This window comes from Delphinapterus leucas, chromosome 2 (genome assembly GCF_059928025.1).
Source record: "Delphinapterus leucas isolate spDelLeu-1000000601 "Yukka" chromosome 2, BTC_Dleu_Yukka2, whole genome shotgun sequence".
Classification (NCBI taxonomy): Eukaryota; Metazoa; Chordata; class Mammalia; order Artiodactyla; family Monodontidae; genus Delphinapterus; species Delphinapterus leucas.
The window spans coordinates 64,561,219-64,584,925 of NC_143130.1; the positions used below are offsets into that span (position 1 = coordinate 64,561,219).

Genomic DNA, 23,707 nt, shown 5'->3' on the forward strand with positions numbered 1-23,707 from the left:
TCAGTGTCCAAACACTTAACTGACCATTAGCGAGGTTGTGCCCTCAGGAGAGGTCCTCCCTGACTTCTAGGCCAATCCCTTTATGGGGTGGGGGGAGTGAATCTAAGGCCCTGAGAGGGGACAGGACCTGGAGCCGATCACAGAAGACCACAAGTCTGCCTTGCTTCCCGCCCACCCGGGTTCTCCCCGTGGAGTTGCCCAGGAAGAGGTGGTGAAGGTTCCTCGGGCGGCGGTCACTGCGCCCCCCTTGGCCAGCCGGGAGGCGAGAGAGGCTGCGGGGGGGGGGAGGGGCGGGGTGGGGTCAGGCGTTTGACTCCGCCTCGCGCTACATTCCGCCTCTGCTGTCGGGCGCTGGCTCAGTCTCTGCTGCTCTCCGCTGTCGCTCCCGGGCCTCGGGATGACACCGCCTCCGCCCGGATGCGCCTCCCTCGGCGCCCCGCGCGCCCGCGTTCCCAGTCCGCTGGCTCGGTCCGGGCTCCCGCTGCGGCTGCTGCTGCTGCTCTGGACGGTCGCCGCCTCCCAAGGCCACCCGAGGAACGGACCCCGCATCTCCGCTGTCTGGAAAGGTAGGTGGCGCCGCGTGAGCGGCGGGGCGCGGGATCCGATGCCGCGCGGCGCGGGTGCGGAGTGTGCGGCACCGGAGGGAGTGCGTGCGCGCGGCTCTGCGGGTCCTGAGCTGTCCCCGCGGATAGCGTGTGGGTCTGGGTGAGTGTGTGAATGTGCGCGCTGCTACACTGGAGCGGGCAGTAACGCTGCGGCGAGAGAGCCGCGGGGGCTGGAGACCCGGCTAAGTCACTCCAAGTCCGCCCGCAGCCGGGAGCCGCAGCGCCCGGGCGCAGGGGGGAGGGAGAGGGCCCCTCTCTCGGCCCCGAGGCGCTCCCGGTCCTCCAGCGGTGGGGCCTCTGTGCGGGATCCTTTCTCCCGCCGGGACCCCCACCCAGCTCCTCTCTTCCTGAGCTGCGGTCTCCGCTGTCGCGCGGGGCGCAGGCTGGGCCGGCAAGGGGGGCGCGGACCCTTTGCCGCCGCCGCCGCCGCCGCGCTCCGGCTGCGGGAACAAAGACCCCGCTGCCTGCCCCCCGCCCCCGCCCCGGCCCCGAGCGCAGGCCGGGTAAAAGGGGTGGGCACCCAGTGGTGAGCCGGGACGTGGTGCGGTGCGGAGGCTTCAGGCACCGGGGCGCTGCCTCTGCAGTGCCGGGACCGGCCGCTCCCTCCTTGTCCGCACGTGGCAGTTGTCACCAGGAATCGGCGCCAGCGTGGGGGGGCAGTGCCCGTTGGGTGGGGCGCGGCCATTGGGACCCCCAGGCAGAGGATCTGGGGAAGGGCTGCAGCTTTTAGGCCCTGGTGGTTATGTGAACTTGGGGGACCGGAGTCTCCCCCAGGGGCGCCTCAGTTTAGACCACACTGTACGATGGGTCAGAAAGCCGGCTGGGTGGGTTTTGAGGTTTTTCTGCCGCGAGGGGCTGAGCTCGCCTCCCCTGCAATGCACGCATATGCTTCCCCACCTCCAGGCTGACTGGGCTCTGTCCCCAAATTTGGCGGCTCTGGGCCCCCCTGTGGTGGTGGTGGCCTTGCAGTGGGGGGTGGGGGGATCTGGCCCCTCCGGGAGCCCTTTGATGCCTGAGGCGGTTTGCAGGGATTGCCAGAGCCTGAGCATTATCTGGGGCAGGTATTCTTAGCAGAGAGAGAAGAAGAAAAAAAAAAAAAAAACCGCTCAAAAAGCGAGTGGCCTGAACTGCGGCTGCAGTGGAGGGGATGTGACTTGCCCAAGGTCACTCTGTATTGTGTGAGCTCACAGTGCAGTCAGGGGGCTCTGATCTGGCACAGGACCAGTGCTTGTTCTGGGTTAGGAAGTGGAGAAAGATTTAGGCAATTTTTTGGCCATAAAGAGGGTACTCTGGGGGCCAGCTCTGCTACCCAGCCAGAGAGGCATTCCTGGTGGAAGTGGAGCAGGACATCTGGACCTCTGGCCATCTATCTACTCATGGTGGACACCTGCACACCCCTCAGTCATATTAGCTCCAGTCTGAGCTTCCTCTGCCTTCCCAGCATCTTTGCCTTGCTTCAGTCCCCTTAGCTGTCTTGGACAGCATGGCATTTGTACACGCTGAAGCAGATGAATGGCCACATCTGAGTGTTCTGGAATCTCCCTCTGCGCCAAACCTTTGCATTTGGCTCTGCTTGTCCACATCCCCCATCTTCCCAAGATACCCTTCCACACACATACTTAATGCACACCCACCTCTTAGCACCTAATGCTGCCTCGCCATCTCGGGCACTTAGTCCCCACCCTGAGGCTATTTAAAACTGCTTTCTGTCCTCTTACCCACTTTCCAAAGTGCTCTCTCCCCTGCACACAGTTCACTATTGTAGCCACACTGGCCATGCCTTCTGCTTGGTAATACACTATTGACCCCCACTGGGGTCTGCCAGCCCCTCGCCTATCTTGTCCAAGGGCCGTCTGTGGTCTTCTTCACCAGTGCCAGGCACCCCACTGCCCAGACAGACCCTGCCATCCACCTGTCCCCCAGGACCACCAGCTGGTAATGGTATGCCTAGCTGACAGCTGCCTCCTAGTTCCTGTGGAGTGACACATGGTAGTCGGACGGGAATGGGCTTGGGCGGGGCAAACGAAGGAGTAGGGTGAAAGGAGGACCCTTGCTGTAGGCCTAGTTCCCTATATACCAGTGGGTTGAGGGGATGCGGACGGTGGCCTCCAGGAATGACTAGATCAAGGGTAATGGTGGTTCTGGAGCTGCTTCGCCATGAGGCCTAGACAGGGCTTTTAGTTATAAGACAGGACAGGTGTGGGGACTGGAATGGGTATGGAGGGATCTTCTCCATAATTTATTTTCTGCTGCTTGGACCTATAAGTTCTAGGGAAAGATTAGATAAGGGAGCTCTGGGAGGGTCCCAGCCTGCCCTTCTCAGGGCGGTTGATGCCTCTCTAGCCTGATGAAGGCCTGGCCCAGAACAGCTCTGGACAGAGAGAGGGATGTGCTAGTACTGACCTGCCAGGTACCCTTGAGCTCTGTACCTGTTTCTGACCCTCAGAGCTTGCCAGGGCTCTGGAGGTTGTCCTCCAAGGGCTGTCGCTGACACATGGGTCAGTCAAGGATGTGACTTTGTGGGCCTGACCTCCCTGCAGCAGGGACTGGAGGGGGTGGTTTGAAGGTAAGGGCAGGAGGTTGGCACGCTTGTGTAAGCTGTATACCCCTCTCCCATTCCATCCCTGGTTGGAGGAGATGGAGAAGCCCAGGAAGGCCCTGACCTCCAAGGTCAGAGGTGAGCCAGCTTGTCCACAGCAAGAAACAGAGCCCAGTCTCCACTTATCCAGCTGGTTCTGGCCTCACCCTTGTCCAGTTAAACAACAGGATGTTATTGTTGACTTGGTGGCTGCTGGGGGAGCCATTATGGGGCCGCTCCGCAGGGCAGGGCGTTGTTTTTACCTCCTCTAGGGGATGAGGTCACAGCTGGGGCTCTCCAAGCATCACCATTTCCAGTGGAAATCCTTGCCCCCTTGAGAACTTAGATGTATTCATCACCTTCAAGGTGAACTCCCCCTGCTGAACAGGGTGGCGGGGTGGGGGAGCAATTCCCAGGAGGAGGGGGGGTTTTCTAAGCTGGGAGAGATGGGAGAGATGCTTGGTGATGTCACCAGGAGTTTCCTGCCAAGGCCTGTGGCCCCTCTGTCCTGAATAGTGAAGATTCTACGAGCAGGCTGGGGTGAGGTAGATGCTGGCACAGGCCCAAGATGACCACGGTGTGGAGGAAAGAGATGGGAAGTTGGAAGCCTGGTTCTGGACCCAGCTCTGCTGATTTTCCTTGCGACTCTGGGCAAGTGCTTGCCTTTTCCTGAGCCTCAGTTTCCTCAAACTTCCAAAGCAGGTGTAGGGAGGAGCTTACACTTATCAGAGCACTAATCCCTTGCCTGTCTGGGGTAGGTGGAGGTTGCAGCGGTCTGTTCAAACCCTAGCAGTGAGGAGAAATTGAAATCTGGGAAGTCAGGGAAATCCTTTAGTTTCGTGTTCTTTCCTTTCTTTTTCTCTCATAAGCGAAGGCTCATGATCAGCTGGAGGAAGTGGCTCATTTGGATTGTGACCTCAAGGGTCGGCATAGTAATTCAGCATTTTTGACATTTATCATTTGTTGGGGCCAACCTTGTGCTGGTCCTGGGCTTGGGGACCAGGGATGAGAAACTAGATGTGTCCATAGGCTTCTCCGTGTAGGTGGGGAGACAGACAGGCAGGTCAACCTACAGTTACAATGAAATGTGTCAGGGCCTGTAACAGAGGCAGCTGTGGGGGTCGAGGAGGTACCTAACCCAGTCTGCACAGTCAGAGAAGGCTTCCTGGAAGAGGTGATAAGTCAGGATGGCAAGAGGAATAGGAGCCAGCTTGGGGAGGGGTGGGACAGGAGGAAGTACCCTGGTGTGACAGGATTTCAAACCCCAGAACTTGCAACTAGGACCAAGGAGAGGAAAGGAGCTGTGTGGGGGTCCCCAAGAGGGAGACATTGAGTCAGCCTGGGCCTGGGGGCTCCAGGAGGGTTTCATGCAGGAAGGGATATCTGAGCTATGCCACCTGACCTTCCACAGCCAGCCCAGCAGTAGGAAGGAAGGACCATGGCAGGCAGGGAAGACTTCCCCAGTGTCACAGCTCCCTGATGGAAATCTGGGGCTGGGTCCAGGGACACCAGGGCTTTCCGCCTGACTCCTGACCACAGGAGTTCTCCAGGTGAGGAGGCCCAGTCCTCAGCAGAGACTCTCCATGGGGTGAGGAGCTCCCCCAGCATCAGCCGGGCCCTGCAGGTGTGGGAGGGGCAGATGACCTTCCTCTGCCTAGCTTCCCCTTCCAGGAACCTTCACCTCAGCAGGGGTGGATCACTACCCAGGCTGGGCACTTGGGAGAAGCAGGGAGAGCTGGACACTCTTCTTGGAGGAGGGCCAGGCCAGGGCCCCTAATGTGCAGGTGGGAAGCTGAGGATCAGCCTAGGGGGTGGGGCGCAACAGCCTACAGGGGGCAGTGGTAGGAGTGGGTGGCCCTGGAGTTGACAGCTCTGCCCTCACCTGATGTCCTACCCTCTACCCCTAGTCCCATTTCAGCCACTGCAGTGCTGTCTAGTTATGTCACAAGAGACTGACCACACTTCCCGTACTCTGGTTGAGAGCTCTGGGGCCAGAAAACTTCCCCTTTTCTTGGTTTCCTTTTTTGGCAAGGCCTGGCTGCCCTGGAAGCTTCCTCTTTTGTGGGGGCGGGGGGGAGAGGTAGGGGGGAGGAAGGGGTCCTCCTAGAGCAGGGACTGTGGCCCCTTGTTTGGTACCCCCATTAGAGAACATGGACTTCTCCCTTCCCTAGCCAGCCCAGGCAGTGAGGGACCGTTTGATCCATCTCTTTCTTTCCCCCTATGGTCTAGTCAGCCTCCAAGCCTCTTGTTCCACCCCTACCCCCCACCTTGGCCTGGGCCCTGCTGTGTCTTCAGGACTGTGCCCTGGCCTTCTCCAGGCCCTTGCATCCCTCTGGGTCACTGTGCTGAGCATTCCAGCTGGAGCACACAGCCCACCTGATCTCCTACAGTTCTTCCCTCACCATTCCCCAGCTCCCCATGCTTTCCTGCCTCAAGGCCATTGCCCTGCCGGTCATCCCTCCATGTACCCAACTCACCCTCCTCCTCCTTTCTGCCAGTTCTATCTCACTTCCTCTAAGGGACCTTGTTGGATGACGCTAACACAGCCTGATGTCAGAAAACAAATGTCAGAGATCAGCTGGGTCAACATTCTACAGATGGGGAAACTGAGCTCTGAGATGATGGGGACTGGCCCAGCATCACCCAGTGAGACAGGCAGAGCTGGGACCAGGCTACGTCTTCTGCCTGAGCCTGCCCTGGCCTTAGCTTTTGGCCTCCCTCCACTTGTCTGTCTGTCTTCATGCTCTGTCCCCAGGCTTATGGCTCCCTGTGCCCATTTCCTCCTCAGCCAGTTCAGCTGAGCCCAGACTCTCCCTGCCCCAGTGCTGTCTGCTCCCAGGAGCCCCAGCAGCCATGACCATCCTCCCTTCAAGACCTTAGATTTGGGCCAGCTCCATGCACTCTTCTGGTCTTTTCCTCAGGGCAGCTGGGCCTCAGGTCTCGGGGGCAGGTTGATCTGTGTCATGGCCTGGGCTAATCTGGGTTTAACCGTCACAGCAGTCTGGGATTAGGCGGATGCTGTCGAGCCTCCTGCACCCCCTTCTTCCAGTCAGGGGCTGGGGCTCTGAGCCAGCACACCCCTGGGGGCAGCCCTCACGATGGACGGCAGCCAGTTCCTGCCCCGTGCCTAGGTCTGTGTTCCGCTCCTCTGGGGGAAGGAAGAGGAGAAGCCCTGGGTTTGCCCTTGGGGGGCATGCTGGTGCCTGGAGAGGTGGGCCTGCGGCCTGTGACGAGAGAGGGCACGTGGGGAGGTCAGGAACTTTGCGCAGCCAAGGACTGTGACAGGAAGTGAGAGCAGGAAGGGTCAGTGTGGGGTGGTGCCACCGGGGAAGACTTCCTGGGGAGGGGGAAGAGCCAGGCTAGAGAGAGAGGCAGGGACGTGGGGTGGTGCAGAACGGGGCACAGATTGCTGCTCATGTTCTTTGTCTTCTGGGCCCAGGGCTCTGGGCCAGCCTAGTGAGGGAGGAAGGTCACTGTGGTAAGCTCGGCACCCTAACAGCGGCCCAGGAACCTGTTCTAAGGTGTCTCCGCGTCTGACACTGGGGTTTGACCTACCCCAGTCCTGCTTCTCATTGCGCTCTGAGCTGCCCCCTCTTGCCCAGTCCTGGCCGTGGCTTGGCCCAGGGACCATGGAGTAGGAGGAGGGCTGGCCTTCACCTTCAGGATCCCACAATCCAGGTGAAATTGCACCAAAACAGTGTGATCTGAGAGAAGATAGCGTGTGCCAGATGGTGTATAGCACAAGGTCAGAGGGAGGACGGAGCTGTGAGGGCTGGAGCAGTCTGGAACACTTTGTGAAGCCAGGGGGATTGAGGCTAGATCTTAAAGGACAGGTAAGACCACGTGCCTAGAGAGAAGGGGAAAGGGCAGTCAGGGGAAGGGAAAGCACAAGCCAAAGGGTGGAAGCGGGACTCAGCCATGGCAGAGATGAGCAGAGACGGGTGGGCCTTGACTGCCAGGTAGAGGAGTTGGACCCTGCTGGGACAGGCAGTTGGGACCCATGGTGGTTCTTTTTTTTTTTTTTTTTTACGGTACGCGGGCCCCTCACTGTTGTGGCCTCTCCCGTTGCGAAACACAGGCTCTGGACACGCAGGCTCAGCGGCCATGGCTCACGGGCCCAGCCGCTTCGCGGCATGTGGGATCTTCCTGGACCAGGATATGAACCTGCGTCCCCTGCATCGGCAGGTGGACTCCCAACCACTGCGCCACCAGGGAAGACCCCATGGTGGGTTCTTGAGCTGAGGAGCCAGGGTGGGTAGAAGCGAGTGTTTTTTGCCTGTGCAGGTTGGGTGGGAACCTGGCTGGTCGGATAGTAAGGAAGGGTCTCAGCACATCCTCCCTTCTCTATAGCCTGTCCCAGACTGCACAGCACTTCTATTCTGGGCAGAGACCATGGGATACTTGTACGCTGGTCAGTACTCAGTGCCGCAGTACACCCCCAGATCCCTAGTCCCCTCCCCACCTCAGGCCTGCACACCCACGCTTACTTACACACACTGTCTTTAGGGCATCGTGGATGAAGCTCGGGCATTCATTGGCCAAGCAGCCTCTGACCAGGCTCCACCCTCTCTGGGCCTCAGTCTCCTCATTTGTATGGGAGAAACTGGCCTAGAAGCTTCTAAGGGCTCATCTATGGAACACAGTGTTATAAACACAGATTCCAGAGTCAGTCTGCCTGAGTGTCAACCTCCACACCACCACTTAGCTGTGTGATCTTGGGCAAGTTACTCAACTTCTCTGTGTCTAGCTGCCCTCATCTGTAAAATGGGCATAATAAGAGAAGCCACCTTATAAGAGTTCAGTGATGATTGAATGAGTTAATACACCTGGCACTCAGAGAAGTGCCCGGCACATAGTATATGCTATGGAATGGTTAGGTTGGGGTGGGGGTGGGGATATCATCATTGTCAGTATCATCCTCCTCCTTTGGCATCTCTGATTTCTGATGAGATGCAGCCCTGGCAGCCCGGCCCCTGCTAGCTCTCCCTAACTGCCTATGTTGGCTGACTGCCCTTGCTCTCTGACCCCTCCCTCCTTCCCCACCGGCCCAGGCTAAGGCTGAGGTAAAGAACCTTCTGTTTCTCAGCAGTCTTCCTGTCCTGCCTGCGTTCTTCTACTTGGGGTGGTTTAGCCCTCCTCTGCCCGCTCCCTGACCCCTGCCCTGGCTCTGGGCCCAAGGGCAGGCCCTGCACCTCTGCCCATCCTTTCCTTTGAAGGATCCACCAGCTAGCTGACTTCAGCCTCACTCTAGGGCTTTTGGAACCTGCTGAGCTGAAGAATGGGCAGAATCCTGACGTGGCTTCCTGCCTTCCCTGGGCTTGGAGCCTCTTCCCCCCTCTGGCTGGGCCTCTGTGCCAGCCTTCCCTCCCTGAGCCCCTGGAATCTGTTTCGGCTCGGCCCCGCCCCCAGGACACACGCAGCTTTCTCTCCACACTGCTTCTTACCCACAAGCCTTTGCCCCAGCTGATCTCCCCACCAGCCAAGCCTTCTGGTCCTTTGAGTACAGTGGCACAGTGCAGAGAGCACACAGCCCTTGCTGGCGTGGAAGGCCCTTAGTTTTCCTGTCTATAAAATGGGCATGCAGATGCTGTCCTGCCTTCTTTACAGGGTGGTTGGGGGATTTGGTGAGCTAGTTGCTGGAAGCAAATGGGGATATGGTTTCTTCTGCTGCCTCCATCTCTAGGAAGCCATCTCTGGCTTATCAGTACTCACTACCCCACGCTTTCCCCAAACGCCCCCAAACTTAACCCTGATTGTTTTGTTCCAAGAGTCATGGTGGGTCGTAAAACCTAGACCTTAGCCCCTACAGTCCACAGAGGAGGAAGCTAAACTCAGGAAGGCCCAGCTCCTGGTCACAGTCACAGCCAACCAGCCACTTGGCTGAGAGAGGGAGCACAAAGCTTTTTAGAACCAGGGCTGAGCCCACACCTGAGATGCGCTCCCCTCCCACCCACGGCTGACCTTGGTGGGCGGGAAGACGCTCCCCCTCAGCCCAGCACACAGCTCACTGTTCCCATGGCTGATAAAGAGAGACACACCTCCCACACCCCCATGAGCTAAGTACCGCCTCAAGGACCCACCGCCTGCCCCAGCACACCAGCTCTGCCCGTCAGGCAGCTGTGCCTGGAGCCTTGCCCTGCTGAGTGTCGCCAGCACCCCAACAGCAAGCACAGCCCTTCCTTAGCACGGGCCCGTGCCACCCCGGAAACTGGGCTTCTGGATATGAGGAGTGGCTGCTCGTGCCCTCATGCCTGGCCATACTGCGAGAGGCAACATCGACGAAACATTTGTTCCTTTGCCTCCCCCCCTCCACTGAAAGGTTTCCGTCCACCAATCTGACACACGCAGAGTTCCACAGTTAGTCATTCCTTTGAGTTTAAGGCTTTGATTGCTAAAGGCCCCGATTGCTAAAGGCCCCTGGAGATCAGAGTCTTCCCTGGAAGATTGGTGGCTGGTTGATTCCCTTCAGTTATCAGGTCAGTGACTTATCCCCTGGCCTGCAAGAGAGCATAGGGTGGAGAGCAGGAGATGACACAGGGAAGCAGAGAGAAGGTGATGTACAGCTTTTTGAAGATCAAGAGGCTCTCAAGGAAGTTCCGGCTGTGGTCCTGGTCTGGAGCCGGGTGATGGGCACCAGAAACCCTGAGCTGCTGCCTCGCTCTGCTTCTGTCTCCCTTGTTCTTTTTTTTTGGCTGCACCGTGCGGCTTGCAGGATCTCAGTTCCCTGACCAGGGATTGAACCCGGGCCACGGCAGTGAAAGCCTGGAATCCTAACCACCAGGCTATCAGGGAACTCCCCTGTCTCCCTTGTTCTGTGCCTTGGGCCAGTGGTACGGCCTCTCCGGCCTCTGTGCCTCCCTCAGCTTAGTGACTATTCCCTTCCCTTCCACCTTGACCTGTGGGGTTCCAGAGGGTGGCGAGGCTGCAGGCTAATTCCTGGGCCCCGCACGGGCCTTTCCTCTTCCTCTGGTGAGGGTGTGAGGGGGGACTGGTGATTCAGGTGGGGCACGACTGTGGGAGGAGACTCCTGCCTGATGTGGTTGGGCCTCCAGTCCGAGGCAGGCCTGGCTCCTGCCCCACGCTCGGGCCTCCCTGGCTGCCTGACTCAGGCACTCCCTGCTGGGCGCAGCATTCCTGCCCTTCTCAGAGCCCGCCTCACTGCCTGCTCTCAAAGGGCTCCTTGAGGTTAGGATTCAAGGCCCGTCAGGTCGCTGGGTCAGCTTGGAAGGTTGTCCCTGCCCAGACCAGACTGTGGGGTCCATCCCTTGTTGCTCCCTTCACAGGTAACGACACTGCCCCCGATCCTAGCCACCACTCCACCCTCCCCCTGAGCAGCCCTCTTTCACAAGTAATGAGGATATGGGGTTGGCGAGGACCAGATGGGGACAGCACCCAGAGTGAATGAGGAGGAATGATGCTCCACCAGGCAGACCTGCTTTAGGAAAACCCACTCCATAGAAGTTCACACTTGTCCCAGCCAGTCGGTTGCTGGGATTGTGCTGGGAGGGTGGGGGGCATGAGAGGAAGGTCTGATTCGTTCCAACAGGATCAGAGCCCCATGGATGGCCCGGCTGGGGGCCTGTGATAGGGGAGGACAGCCCCTCACACCCAGCCATCTTCTCGACCCTCATTTCTGGTGGGGCTGGGGCTGGGCCTTGTTGGTCCTGCCACTGTGAGGAAGGTGGGGGCTTCGGGGGCCATGGAATCTAGCTGGGTATGGGGCAGCCTGATTGTGCCCTTTCTTGGTCCAGAAGGAGCCAGGATTGGCTCAGAATCACATGGGGGTGGGGTGGAGGCTTGTGCTTGGCCCGCCCCTGGGGCCATGCCCACCCCATATGTCCCTAGCCCCCTCCCCTGCCTGAACCCCTGGTTATTCTGGGAACTTTTAGCTCCCACTTAGCCAGCCACTAATGCGTCAGGCCGGGGAGTGAGGGGGGAGACACGGTGCCAGACGGTGCTCCTTTTAGACATCCAGGGTGGAAAGCAGAGGGGGGGCTGGTCAGGCAGGGGGACCTAGGGGGTGATGCTGGAAGAGAGGAGGCTTTCTGGATCCTGGCCCTGCTCATAGATAGGAGAGGGCAGCTCCGCAGACTGACAGGCAGTGGGTTGGTGTATCCTTGGGCCGCTGCAGCTCCCTTCCCCCATCACACTCGGGGCTTCAGCCCGCCTTCCTGATTCTTCTCTCATTAGGTCTCTGTACCCACCGTACGGTCAGCTTCCCCAGCTTCCCCACCGTTGCTTAGGCTGTTTCCACTGCCCAGAATTCTCTTCCTGCCTGTTTCTGACCCATCTAGCTTTGGTCCGCCTTCCCCATCCTTTTGGATTCCTAAGGAAGCAAAAAGACGCATTTAGGGATGCGGCACTTGCTCCCTTGGCTGGGCCTCTTTAGGAGCAGCCCCCAGCCTTGCTCAGCCTCTGCGTGGGTGGAGCCTTGAATGCCACCCCCTCCCCTCTTGGTGCCAAGGGGCCACAGATCCTGGCTGTGAAGGCTTGGTTCTGCCTTCACTTCCAGGCAGCCCTCCTGCCCCTGAGCCCCCAGCCCCCGGCTCCTGTGACCTGAACAAAGCTTCCTTTCATGTATTCATTGAGCTGCTGCCGCTCAGACACTTCCCGGGCACAATCAGGCCCTTTGAGGGCCTCGGGCAGTACAGGAGCCGGGCTGGGGCTGGGGTAGAGAACGGGCCAAGGCCTCGTCCTGGGGCCGAGCTGGTGCCATCTCCCCCATGCACATCACCAGGCACAGAGCCGGGAGGGGCGGGTGCTTCGGGGTTGAGGGAGGCAATGCTCCTGGGCTCCTGTTTGTTCTTCTGCAAAATGAGGTGAGCAGTCGCTTCCTCCCTCCATATCCTGACCCTGGCAGCCACAGCCAGGATTTGAGGGGAACAGGGCTCATACTTGCAGACCTGTGCAGGACTGTCCTGGCTGGAAAGCCCCCGACGCTGCACGCAGCAGCAGGCAGCCCTCCCCCTCCCTTTGTGTTCTTAGCAATGCTTGGTGAGCAGCTCTGGGGTCTGTACCAGCACAGTTCTGCTTGAGTGGTATGGAGGCTTGCTTTGGTAGGACAGTTTCACCTCTCCAACTGGATTCCAGGGTAGGGCCGGGCCTCCCCCTCGGGCCTTGCTCTCTGGGGCCAGGCTGGGTCTCTCCCGTCAGACTAGACTTCCCAGGGCAGGACTGCATCTCCTCCTCACTTTGACGGCCCTGTGACCCCAGACAAGGGCTCCCTCAGGGCCCCTTCACGTACCCCTTTCTCCACCACTAGAGCTGTGCATTGGCTGTGCAGGCCCCTCTTCTGAGGCCTGGGGTTGTGGCCTTGATGTGAGCCGAGGTGACTGTTTGGAGGTGGCCAGCATGACCTGAGCCGTGGGGCTCCTCCCCTGTGGCCTCTGGAGGGCTTCAGATCTCAAGCCCCAGCCCAACATCTTCAGACACAGACATATAGCTTTTCCCAGCCGCCTGGCTGTCTGGGGGAGTAGGTGGGGAGCTGGGGCTACAGACTGTCTAGATTCCAGGCTAGGCTGTGGGAACAGTGGCCGCTGCTCAGGCTGCGGGTGAAGGGGGAGCTGGAGTCATGGAGCTGAGTCAGGAAGGCCTTGTGTCTGTCCCCAGCACTCTTAATTTTATCCCAGCTGGTGGGGAGGGGGAGCCTGGGGTGTGAGACGTATCAGCCCTGCCCGAGCCTTGGCCAGCACCACACCCCTACCACCCAGCAGGAAGTGGGCTGTCAGCTCCCACCTTGTGCAGCCCTGGGGTCCTGGGAGGCCTGACGTCCTAAGCTGTCAGGCTATTTGCGGAGCACTGGCGGAGACCCAGGTGAACCCGAGGGCAGTGAGCTCAGCACTTCTCTGTGGCCTGTGGTGCTGGCATCTCCCTGAACGCACCTGAGAACCATTACTCAGTCTGGATGAGCCAGTCTCTCCTGCCTCCTAGTGCGACCTTGGGCTAGAGTATCCCTGAAGGCCCTCCGTTTCTGCGTCTGTACAGTGAGCTGGGCCACAGCTGAGGTGGAGGGTAAGAATAGCCCACTTCCAGGGATGACTTGGCCATGCGGGGATGTATCTTAAGGAAAGGAAAGGGAATGCAGGTGGGGGTCGCGTGGTAGGTCGTGCTCTTCGTCCCTGCTGAATGCAGCATCAGTAGGAATGGTTCAAGTGGCACCGAGGAGAACTGGGGGCAGACTCAAGGACATGGCAGTTCTGTTCTCTCTGGGCTTGGAGGTGTCCTGCTGGGATGTCCCTGCTAAGCTGGCTGCCCCTGAGTTTGCTGCAGCTGAGTGAACAGTGGTCAGGCTGAGGACCCAGGCTGGTCCGAGGTGGGAAGATGGCTGATTGCTGGGGGCACAGCCACAGGCTGTCCCATTCCTGTAATTTAGCCCTGCAACCAGGACAACCTCAGCAGTGTCACCGGAGATGAGACATCTCCTCTCCGGAGGCAGTGGCTACAGGCAGCAGTTTCTATTTTGGGAAAAATTGTCCCGGTCAGCCCTTCTGCTTAAAGGCCCAGGCTGTGCTCTGTGAAGGGCCCCGTGTCCCAGAGTTGTTGGGGAGGGAGGGCTGATCTTTTCCCCCGGGGTGAGCTGGGATCTCTGTGAAACCAGGCCAGGGCAGGCCAGGGTGCAGAGTCCAGCTTGGGGGCAGGAGCTCTGGTTCCTGGCCTGCTACTGACCATGTGAGCTTGGGCTGCCCCTCTCTGGACCTCTGTTTTTCCATCTTTAAAATGGGAGAGAGTGGACTTAAGATTCCTTTCCAGCTCTGATCTGTACTGACCTGCTCACTAAGGGGATGGAGTGGGCTGGGAAGGGTCAGAGAGGGCTTCCTGAAGGAGGGGATAGGGTTCTGAGCAAAGTGATTCCTGGGAACCTGAACTGTACGTGGGGTTCTTAGAGGCAGGGGGTGGAAGTGGCTGCTTGCTCTGTCCTAGATAGCAGAGAGCCTCAGAGCAGAGTTGGGAGCCCTGGTCCCTCCGGCCCAAGCCCAGCCCCTTAGGAACAGCAGTGTGTGTGTGTGTGTGTGTGTGTGTGTGTGTGTGTGTGGCGGGGGGGGGTGGGGGTGGGGGTGGTCTGTTCTCCCCAGGGGTCCCTAAATTCTGCCCCCACTCTGAGGTCACACATATTGTAGGGTAGGGGTCATGGCTTTGGGGTGAGGACATCTGGTTGCTGGACCCCGCCAGAGGACCCCTGTCTTCTCCCGCTCACAGCTCTTGAGTTCAGGCGCCGCCCTAGCCAAACCCAAGCACTAGTTGCTCGGGGGATGCCGGTATGCTGGGGGGGGTGGCCAGGATCTTCCAGCCCAGGGTCCAGCCTCAACGTTTCTGCCAATTGTTTCTTCCTTAGGCCATGCAGGGCAGGACCATGTGGACTTTGGCCTGGCCGAGCCGCACACGGTGCTTTTCCACGAGCCGGGCAGCTCCTCCGTGTGGGTGGGTGGACGCAGCAAGGTCTATGTCTTCGACTTCTCCAAGGGCAGGAACGCCTCCATGCGCACAGTGAGCCTGGACCCCTCTCCCTGCCCCCTTTTCTCTTCCCCCTTCCCCATCTTCTTATCTCCCCTCTGGCCTTGGAGAGGAGCCTCAGGGAATCCGGGGGAACTGGCATTTCTTCCAGAACTGGTCAACCCCCTATTATATCCCATAAATGGTCCCTGGGGGAGGCTCCCTGAGGGTGGTCCCAACTGGCGTGGGTGTTGGGGCAGTGTGGAGAGAAGCGCAGAGCTAACACGCCTGGCTGGGCGGGTAGTGCCGACTGCGGAGGCCTAGCAGGAAGCTGGGCTCCAGAACCCCATGGCCCCTGTCTTCTGAGATCTCTGGGCTGGCTCATGAGCTCTGGGCTTTGGCTCCGGGTATCAGGCTGAGCAGCCTGTGTGATGTTGGGTAAATCACTCCTCCTCTCAGAGCCCTAGTTGCTCATCTGTCAAATGAGCCTATCCTGAGGATGCACGGAAAGCACTTACGGGGGCGTCTTGCCCCTGGCAGAGTGGACTGACGCTCCCCCTGTTCCCCTCAGGTGAACATTGTCTCCACGAAGGGGTCCTGCCGGGACAAGCAGGTGAGTGGGGGAGAGGGAGTGCAGAGGGGAGGCTGGGCCCCTTGGAAAGGTTCCTGAGAATCTGAGGAAGGAGGCCTGGCCCTGTCTTGGGAGCCCCAGTCCGGGAGGAGAGAAGTAGCCCTGCCCCAGGGTTCCCAGTCTGAGGGGGAGACACTCCTTCCCCGAGGCCCTTCCTCTGGCGTCAGCTGCACCCGCTCTGGGCCCTCCTTAGAGGCCGCCTCCTGTGCTCAGACTTCTGATGCTTTCTTCCCCAAGACCGAGGGTCCCAGTGCTAGGCCTGCCAGGGCCTCCCACCAACCAACCTCTCTCCTTCCCCTCCTCCCGAGCAGGACTGCAAGAACTACATCACGCTCCTGGAGAAGCAGGGTGAGGGCTTGCTGGTCTGCGGCACCAATGCCCGGCGCCCCAGCTGCTGGACCCTGGTGAGAAGGCCCCTCCCCCTGTGCCTGGTCAGCTCACCCTTGTCCGATGGGCTTCTGCTCCCCATGGTGGGAAGGAGGTGGGGGGACTCTGAGGCTGGCCTGACCTTGTACAGAGTTCCTGGGAGGATGGGGACCCTGGCTGGGCAGCTGGCACCCATGGGAGGCAGTGACCGTGGGATCACATGGCAGTCTGACCCCTTTGGTCTCCCCCAGGTGAATGACACTGCAGAGTTGCTTGGTGAGAGGAGAGGCTATGCCCCCTTCAGCCCGGATGAGAACTCCCTGGTTCTGTTTGATGGTAGGGCTGTGGCTGGCGCTGGAGGGTTCCCAGAGGGCTGCTGCCCTGGGCAGGGGGAGGGTGGTCACCTCTGTGCCTGGTGACCCAGGTCCGGGGGAGGGACTTCCAGGGCCTGTGTGTCCTTACCCGTGCTCCTCCCACTGTGCCCAGGCTCTGAGGTGTACTCCACTATCCGGAAGCAGGAATACAATGGGAAGATCCCTCGGTTCCGCCGTATCAAGGGTGAGATTGAGCTGTACACCAGTGATACTGTCATGCAAAGTGAGTCAGGCTCCAGCTGGGCTGGGCTGGGCTGGGCTGGGCTGGGCTGAATGAGGCGGTGTGAATGCTCAGGGCGGCAGATGGGATCCTCATGTTTATGGGGAGGCTCCCCTAGGGCCGCTAGGGCCACAGGCCAGTCGGGAAAGCGGGAGCTTCGTACAGCCCTGGGAAGATAGAGCTGAGGAGGTTGGCCTGGCAGGGAGCAGGGGAACAGCAGAGAGAAAGATGTGGAGGCAGGATGGGCCCAACACCCTCTGGGAACAAATCAGAGGAAAGCCCAGACCCAGTGTGGAGTCCCCGGGTGCCATAGCGTATCCCTCTGCTGAGCTCACATGGGGGCAACACCCACTCCCTCCTCATTAGGGCTCTGCCAATTAGTCAGAAGTGACATAGGGGCCCCTAGGTCTCTCCCCCCAGTCCCTAGGCCTGAAGTCATTGCTCCTGGGCCAATGACATCTTTGTAAGAGAGGGCAAAACAGGTGTGGGGTGCGAGTGCAGAGTCTCAGGCCCTTTGGGGTGTTAGATCTGTTTTTCTGAAGTTTATTCCAGGTGTGATTTGACGCGGGTTTGTTTGTGCAGACTCGGGGGGTGGGCAGGGTGTGGGTGGGTCCTTTGAGAGGCTCCCCGCCTCACGCCCTTTCACTTCTGTCCCCGGTAGACCCGCAGTTCATCAAGGCCACCATTGTGCACCAAGACCAGGCCTACGATGACAAGATCTACTACTTCTTCCGAGAGGACAACCCTGACAAGAATCCCGAGGCCCCTCTCAACGTGTCCCGAGTGGCCCAGCTGTGCAGGGTGAGCAAGTGCTGAGTGGGCAAGAGTGTGTGTCTGTGCCTAAACAGGAGCGAGTGAGCGTGTGGCTGCCTGTGTGCAAATGTGCAAGCGAGTCTGTATGGGACTGTGGGAGGAGGTGTGCGCGCACAGGAGTGCCCCTGCGCCTGTGAGTGGGTAAAGATGGTTGGGCTCATGTGCACGTGTGATAGCGTGCAAATGTGTGTATTCGTGGAGAGTGTGCGTGAGCGTGTGCGTGCGAATGGGAGTGCATTGACGTGTGTGTGTTTCCCCCGTGTGGAGGTGCTGGGTTGTGCAGGTCTGTGTCGTGTGTGTGAGCGTGCACGTGTGAGAGCGGGCAGACGTGTGTCTGAGCCGGTGTGCTCTGTGGGGACCTGGTACCCGCACCCTGCAGGTCCCTGCTGTGAGCCCTGTGCCCTGGATCAGCCAGGCCTGCCTCCTGGAGCCTGGCCCAAGAACCTGGCCTGAGTGGTGGGGTACCTCAGCCTCGTCCCCTCGCAGGTCCCGACCCCTTTCAGGGCCTCCCTTCCTCCTCAGAAGCCTGGGTGCTGGCATTCCCGGCAGCAGGTGCCCGGGTGTGCGGGGCAGCCCAGGCAGGTGCTGAGGGACCTCCTCTCCCCTCCACCCTTCCAGGGGGACCAGGGTGGAGAGAGTTCACTGTCCGTCTCCAAGTGGAACACCTTCCTGAAAGCCATGCTGGTGTGCAGCGATGCCACCAGCAACAAGAACTTCAACAGGCTGCAGGACGCCTTCCTGCTCCCTGACCCTAATGGCCAGTGGAGGGACACTAGGGTCTATGGCGTTTTCTCCAACCCCTGGTGAGTGGCCCATGTCCTGGTGCCGGGGCTGGCATTAGTTAAGTGTCCAGTGGGGATCAGAGGGTTTGGGCCCTGCCCAAGGGAGGGCTGGCGTGGTAAGAGCAGGGACCCTGGCTCAAGGGACAAGGCTGTTGCTGGGCCTGGGGTGGGTGGACACACAGTGCTCAGGGACATGTGTGTGCCGGCGTGTTTGTGAGTCTGTACACATGGGTGTGTGCGCACGCGCCGTATGCATGCTCATGGCTGCACCTGTGCCTGTGTGCCCGCCAGCTGTGTACTCAGAGCGGTGCCTGGGAAAAGGCTGCTGCGGCCTCTGGGGTGCTGGGTGCCGGGTGCCATCACACCCGCTCAGGCACTGCCTGCGCCTGACAATTCACACCCCTTAATCACTCTCATTGATTGAAAACAAGGCAGGCAAAAAGTGTCAGGTGTGTGTGTGGGGAGAGGTGGGGGGCAGGGTAGGGAAGCCAAGACCCTGCTCTGGGGCTCCTGTGTGCATGGACCCAGCAGTCTGGGAAGGGGATGGAGGTCTGGCCTCCTTGGGCATCAGCATTCCAAGGATGCACGTGTTGGGATTTCTCCTGCCCTGGGGTTGGCCTCTGAACTCAGTGATTCTGTGACAGAATACAAGATGTGGTTTTACATTGCAACAGCAAGAAATTAGGTTGAACTTCCCTCCCTCCCTCTTCCCGTCCTCCCTCCCTCCTTCCTTCAATGGTTTTTGGTAATGCTCAGGCACTGGCCTTGGCCCCCAGGATAATCCCTGCCCTCATGGAGCTCAAAGGCCAGGGAGCTTGGTCGGAAGGCTGCAGTTGTACCCCATCTGGTGCTGGGCTCGCCTGGGTGAGTGGAGGTGGGTGGGTCCTGGGCCTCCCACTGAGGTGGCCTGTGTGTCCCCCAGGAACTACTCTGCTGTCTGCGTGTACTCCCTCGGTGACATTGACAAGGTCTTCCGCACTTCCTCACTCAAGGGCTATCACTCAGACCTTCCCAACCCACGGCCTGGCAAGGTGAGCGGTGACACCCACCATGGCCCAGGCCCCAGTCCCATCGCCCAGCCACCCCACTGATCTGGACCTGTTCTCCTTTCCCAGTGCCTCCCAGACCGGCAGCCGATACCCACAGAGACCTTCCAGGTGGCCGACAGTCACCCTGAGGTGGTGCAGAGGGTGGAGCCCACGGGGCCTCTGAAGACGCCACTGTTCCACTCTAAGTACCACTACCAGAAAGTGGTTGTCCACCGCATGCACGCCAGCAACGGGGAGACCTTCCATGTGCTTTACCTAACCACAGGTGAGGGGCTACCCGGGACCAACCCCTCCTGCCCACCCCCACTCCGCCCCGGGTCTGCTTTGTAAAAATGGGTATAAAGAATAATGTAGTTAACATCTGGTTGGGAGAATTGAGTGACTAAGAGCTGTCAGGAGTTAATGTGTGTGGCTGTGGAAGAGTCAGGCAGTGAGAGCTTCCCGGAGGAGGTGGGGCAGAAGGGAGAGGGAAAGGCATCGTAGGCTAGAAGGTGCCAGGATTCAGAGGCAGAAATGCTGTAAGTCTGAGCAAAGCTGGGTATAGCTTTGGTCCAGCTGTCTGACTCCTGAAGATGGTAGGAAAAGATGTGGAAGTCAGGAGGAAGGACCTGGTCCAGGGTGTCCTGTGGGCCTCTGCCACGCAGAGCGAGGAAACTGGACCCTCTCCCTGTCTTTGGGATTATGCAGATGAGAGGAAACTTTTGATGTGGGATGCAAAGAATTTAGTGAGATGTGACGAAGGACTTCCAGATGGCAGGGCCTTTGCAGAGAGATACTATTCTGGAGTCTGCAGCAGGAAGGATTGGGGCTGGATATGAAATAGACCTTTCTGAGCCCTCTGCAGAGAATGGGAGGCTCTCACGGCTGGGAGAAGCCATGGGAGGCTGTCACCACGCTGTGTGGAGGAGGTGAAGGGCAGTGTGTGTATGAAGGTAGTGACTGGGCTGGGAGCTTGTCGGGCCGGAGGGTCAAGGGGCCACATCCCAGAGCCTGCAGAGGCGGGTCACAGACACATAGAGGAAAGGTCCTAGGCAGGCAATCATCTGATCATCTGACTGCTTTTTTGGGGCAAGTGATACCCTGGGAAATTGGGAGGGAGCAAAAGGGAGGTAGGCTATTCTAGAAACTGGGACAGCCCGTGAGGTCGGATTGGGAGGACCCAGGGGTCAGGATGCCCATTAGTCCCCGATAAGTGTGAATGGAGAGAGCACTGGCCTCTGAGGCAGGCAGCCTATTGTGTGACCTTGGGTTCCCCTATGCTGGACCTGAGGTCCTTTTCAGATCTAAGATTTTATAAAAATTTTAAAATCCCCTAAGACTGCATGCAATGTGGAATCCTGGATTGGATCCTGGAACAGATGAAGGACATTAGTGGAAAAACCCGTGAAATCCCAGTGAAGTCTGTAGTCGATTTAATAATTATGTACCAGTGACAACTGCTCAGCTGTGACAAAGATCACAGTTATCTAAGAGGAAACATTAGGGGAAACTAGACGAAGGGTATACGGGAACTCTTTGTACTATCTTTGTAACTTTTCTGTAAATCTGAAATTATTTCAGAATAAAAAGTTTATTTTAAAGACAACAAATCCCGAAGAGTCCAGGAAGCAGAGGGGTTTATAGAAGAAGTTGAGGGGTAGAGTTCTGACCCCTCTGGGTTCCAGTCACCAGCTGTGTGACCTTGAGCAAGTTGCTTAGCCTTTCTGAGCCTCATTTCCTTATCTTCGAAGTGGGGATGATAATACCCACCCCCCAGGGGTGTGGAGGATTAAACGAAGTAATGCTAATGCATGTAGCTGGAGGCTTAGCAGTGCTTGGGCATGTGAGACTGCTGGTTCTGTTCTCCATGCTCCAGCTTCCCCTGCGGCCTTGGGGAGCCCAGGGCCTCCTGCGATAGCCTCCCTGGCCCAGGCTTGGAAGCTTCCTGCGATGCCTTTGGGCTCTTAAGACCCTCCCCAGTCATGCTGTCCTCTCCCCATCCCACCCCAGTCCTATGACCCTTGCCTGAGCCATGACTTCCCAGCCCTCCCCACGGGCATCTTTCCTGGTCAGCTCAGCCCAGAGGGAGGCTGCCTGGCTCTGTGGTGGGACTCCCGCCTGCTGACCCTCTGCCTCTCACCTACAGACAAGGGCACCATCCACAAGGTGGTGGAGTCGGGGGAACGGGAACACAGCCTTGTCTTCAGCATCTTGGAGATCCAGCCCTTTCACCGTCCGGCCACTATCCAGGCCATGTCACTGGACTCTGACCGGGTGAGCCTCCCCAACCAACCCCTGCCCTATGGGGCTGCCCGGGGATGGCCAGGTGAGGACAGAGCTCCTCTGCGTGTGATTTGCATGTCCTTTGCTGGGTCTCTGGGCCCCAGGGTCTGCCAGGCAGCTGGACCAAAGCTTAGGGGCTTAGAACTCAGTTGGGATGGGGGCCCCGACCTGACTCAGTCCTTTTCTCTTTCCAGCGGAAACTGTATGTGAACTCCCAGTGGGAGGTGAGCCAGGTGCCCCTGGACCTGTGTGAGGTCTACAGTGGGGGCTGCCATGGCTGCCTCATGGCCCGAGACCCCTACTGCGGCTGGAACCAGGACCGCTGCGTCTCCATCTACAGCTCCCCAAAGTCAGAGTATGTTGGCTGGGATCCCTTGTCGCTAGGAGACAGCGAACACAGCAGTGGGGGTTGATGGGCTGCAGGAGGCGGCCCTTCTGGCCAGACCCTCCCCTGGGTGGGCACCGCTGCTGATGCTGGGTGGGGAGGAGGACAGGGAAGGGGCCAGGCCTGTGGCCTCCTGTCTGCTTAGCCTCTCTCTTCCTTCCAACTCCAGGCCAGTGCTGCAGTCCATCAATCCAGCCGAGCCACACAAGGGGTGCCCCAACCCAAAGCCAGGTACATGACCTGGCCCTGCCCCCATCCCATTAGGGTGGTACCGCCGTGCCCTGATTGCCCTGTCTGAGGGAGGCCTGGTCTGGTCCTGGGGGCTCCAGACAGATGGGCAGGACAGTCCTGTGGAGGGAGCCCCGTCGGTGTGGGGTGGTTGTGAGAGGAGTGGGGTGAGGGCAGCAGGGGAGAGTCAAGAGGAGACTGGGCGCTGGTTTCCCCGCGTTCATTCAGAAGCCTTGGCCTTGGAGGCCTATCAGTGGGGGAGGACACAGCCTGCCCTGGGAGCCGTCAGCCCCTCCTCATGGCTATCTCCCCATCCCTCCCCAGAACAAGCCCCACTGCAGAAGGTTTCCCTGGCCCAGAACTCTCGCTACTACCTGAGCTGCCCCATGGAGTCCCGCCACGCCACCTACTCGTGGCGCCACGAGAACAGTGTGGAGCAGAGCTGTGAGCCCGGCCACCAGAGCCCCAACTGCATCCTGTTCATCGAGAACCTCACGGACCTCCAGTACGGCCACTACTACTGCGAGGCCCAGGAGGGCTCCTACCTCCATGAGGCTCAGCACTGGCAGCTGCTGCGCGAGGATGGCGCCATGACCTCACACCTGCTGGGCCGCGCCCGCGCCCTGGCTGCCTCCCTCTGGCTGGGTGTCCTGCCCACGCTTACTCTTGGCCTGCTGGTCCATTAGGGCCTCCTGGGGCTGGGCATGCTGCGGGCTTCTGCAGCCCCAAGGCACTGGAAAAGTCTCACACCCAGAACCGGCTGGGCCCGGAGCTCCTTGCCCACCACTTCTTCCAGGGGAACTACATAACCCGACGGGGAACGCCAGGCCTGGAGATGGCCAGCCGCAGGCGGCTGCTGGGCCCCGGTGGGGCAGGGGTGGGTGTGGGCCAGAGAATGGAGGCTCCGACTGTGAAGCTGGCGCCTTGCTGACCCGAGACTTTATCTTTTGGAGACCATTTTTCAAAAACTGCTCCTCAAACTGACTAAATGCAATGATGCTCTTGGCCTAAGAGCCTGTGGCCCAGAGAGTGGGGTTTAAAAAGGGGAGTTGGGACCCCATCTCTGGACGTTTGGGCTGAGGCCTGAGTCCTTCTGGACTCTCTATACCCAAATTGCCCCCCTCATCCTCCCTCCTGCCATGGCTGGGGGTGGCTAGTGTTCCCGCAGGCCCAGGGCTGCCCTCTGTGGCCCCCTCACCAGCCCTGGGTCTCACTAGGCAGCTGCCTTGCATGTTTATTGAAGGATGTTTGCTTTCCGGACAGAAGGACGGAAAAAGCTCTATTTTTATGTTAGGCTTATTTCATGTATAGCTACTTCTGACTGCATCTGTATGAAATACCAAAACTGCGTGCTGGGGTGGGGTGGGGAGGGAGGGGCTGGGGAAGGGATGGGTCACGGGCAGGGGGGTCCCAGTCTGCGGCTCCCGGGAATGGGATAAGAGTCCAGGGATGGGTGTGGGTTTGGCGAGAGTGGCATGAGCTGGCTCTGCCCTGGGAGCCCAGTCTGAAGGGGACATCGTCCAAGCCCCTGATGTGGGGTGGTTATGGGAGGGGGTGGGATGAGGGAGACGGGGGAGAATGAAGGAGAAAACTGAGCGCTAGTTTCACCGTGTTCATTTTGAAGGAGGAGCCAGGTCCTCAGGGGGAGGTTCCGGGACTCTGCCCTTGGCATTGGGGGTTGGGGGGCGGGGGGGTGGGGGCCTCCCTCCCCTCCCCTCCCCTCAGCCCCCTTCCCCAGGGGCTGTGCTTCCATGCTCCTAGCCTCCCACCTTCAGCTCAGGACATGTTATAACTTAGGCTAAACTGTGAATTCCTGTAGGGACGACCTGGGCCAAGCTCTCCAGGTGGGCGGCTCTGCCCCCAGTCCTGTCCATGGATTTCAGCAGAGAGCTGGGCCCTTCTCTGGCTGTGTCTGGCCAGCCTGGGGCAGGGCCTGGGGCTAGTGGCCTTCCAGCTTCGGCCCCTGCATCTCTTCTCAATGCAC

At 59.3% G+C, this 23,707-nt stretch overlaps 1 protein-coding gene across 2 annotated transcripts; it reads left to right on the plus strand.

Annotated features, from left to right (window-relative positions):
- Positions 1-381: 381 nt before the first annotated feature.
- SEMA7A (semaphorin 7A (JohnMiltonHagen blood group)) lies at positions 382-23,085 on the plus strand. Of its 2 annotated transcripts, none has more exons than XM_022580012.2 (14): positions 382-566; positions 14,516-14,667; positions 15,185-15,226; positions 15,556-15,648; positions 15,862-15,946; positions 16,097-16,207; positions 16,866-17,005; positions 17,636-17,820; positions 18,722-18,830; positions 18,915-19,113; positions 20,974-21,101; positions 21,305-21,465; positions 21,665-21,726; positions 22,048-23,085. In XM_022580012.2, the coding sequence occupies exons 1-14, from the start codon at positions 398-400 to the stop codon at positions 22,407-22,409; spliced, it is 1,998 nt and encodes a 665-aa protein (XP_022435720.1). In that variant the 5' UTR covers positions 382-397; the 3' UTR covers positions 22,410-23,085. The 2 variants fall into 2 exon arrangements, with proteins under 2 accessions (XP_022435720.1, XP_089763139.1); XM_089907013.1 differs by lacking the exon at positions 382-566 and adding an exon at positions 7,273-7,408.
- The last annotated feature ends 622 nt before the right edge of the window (positions 23,086-23,707 follow it).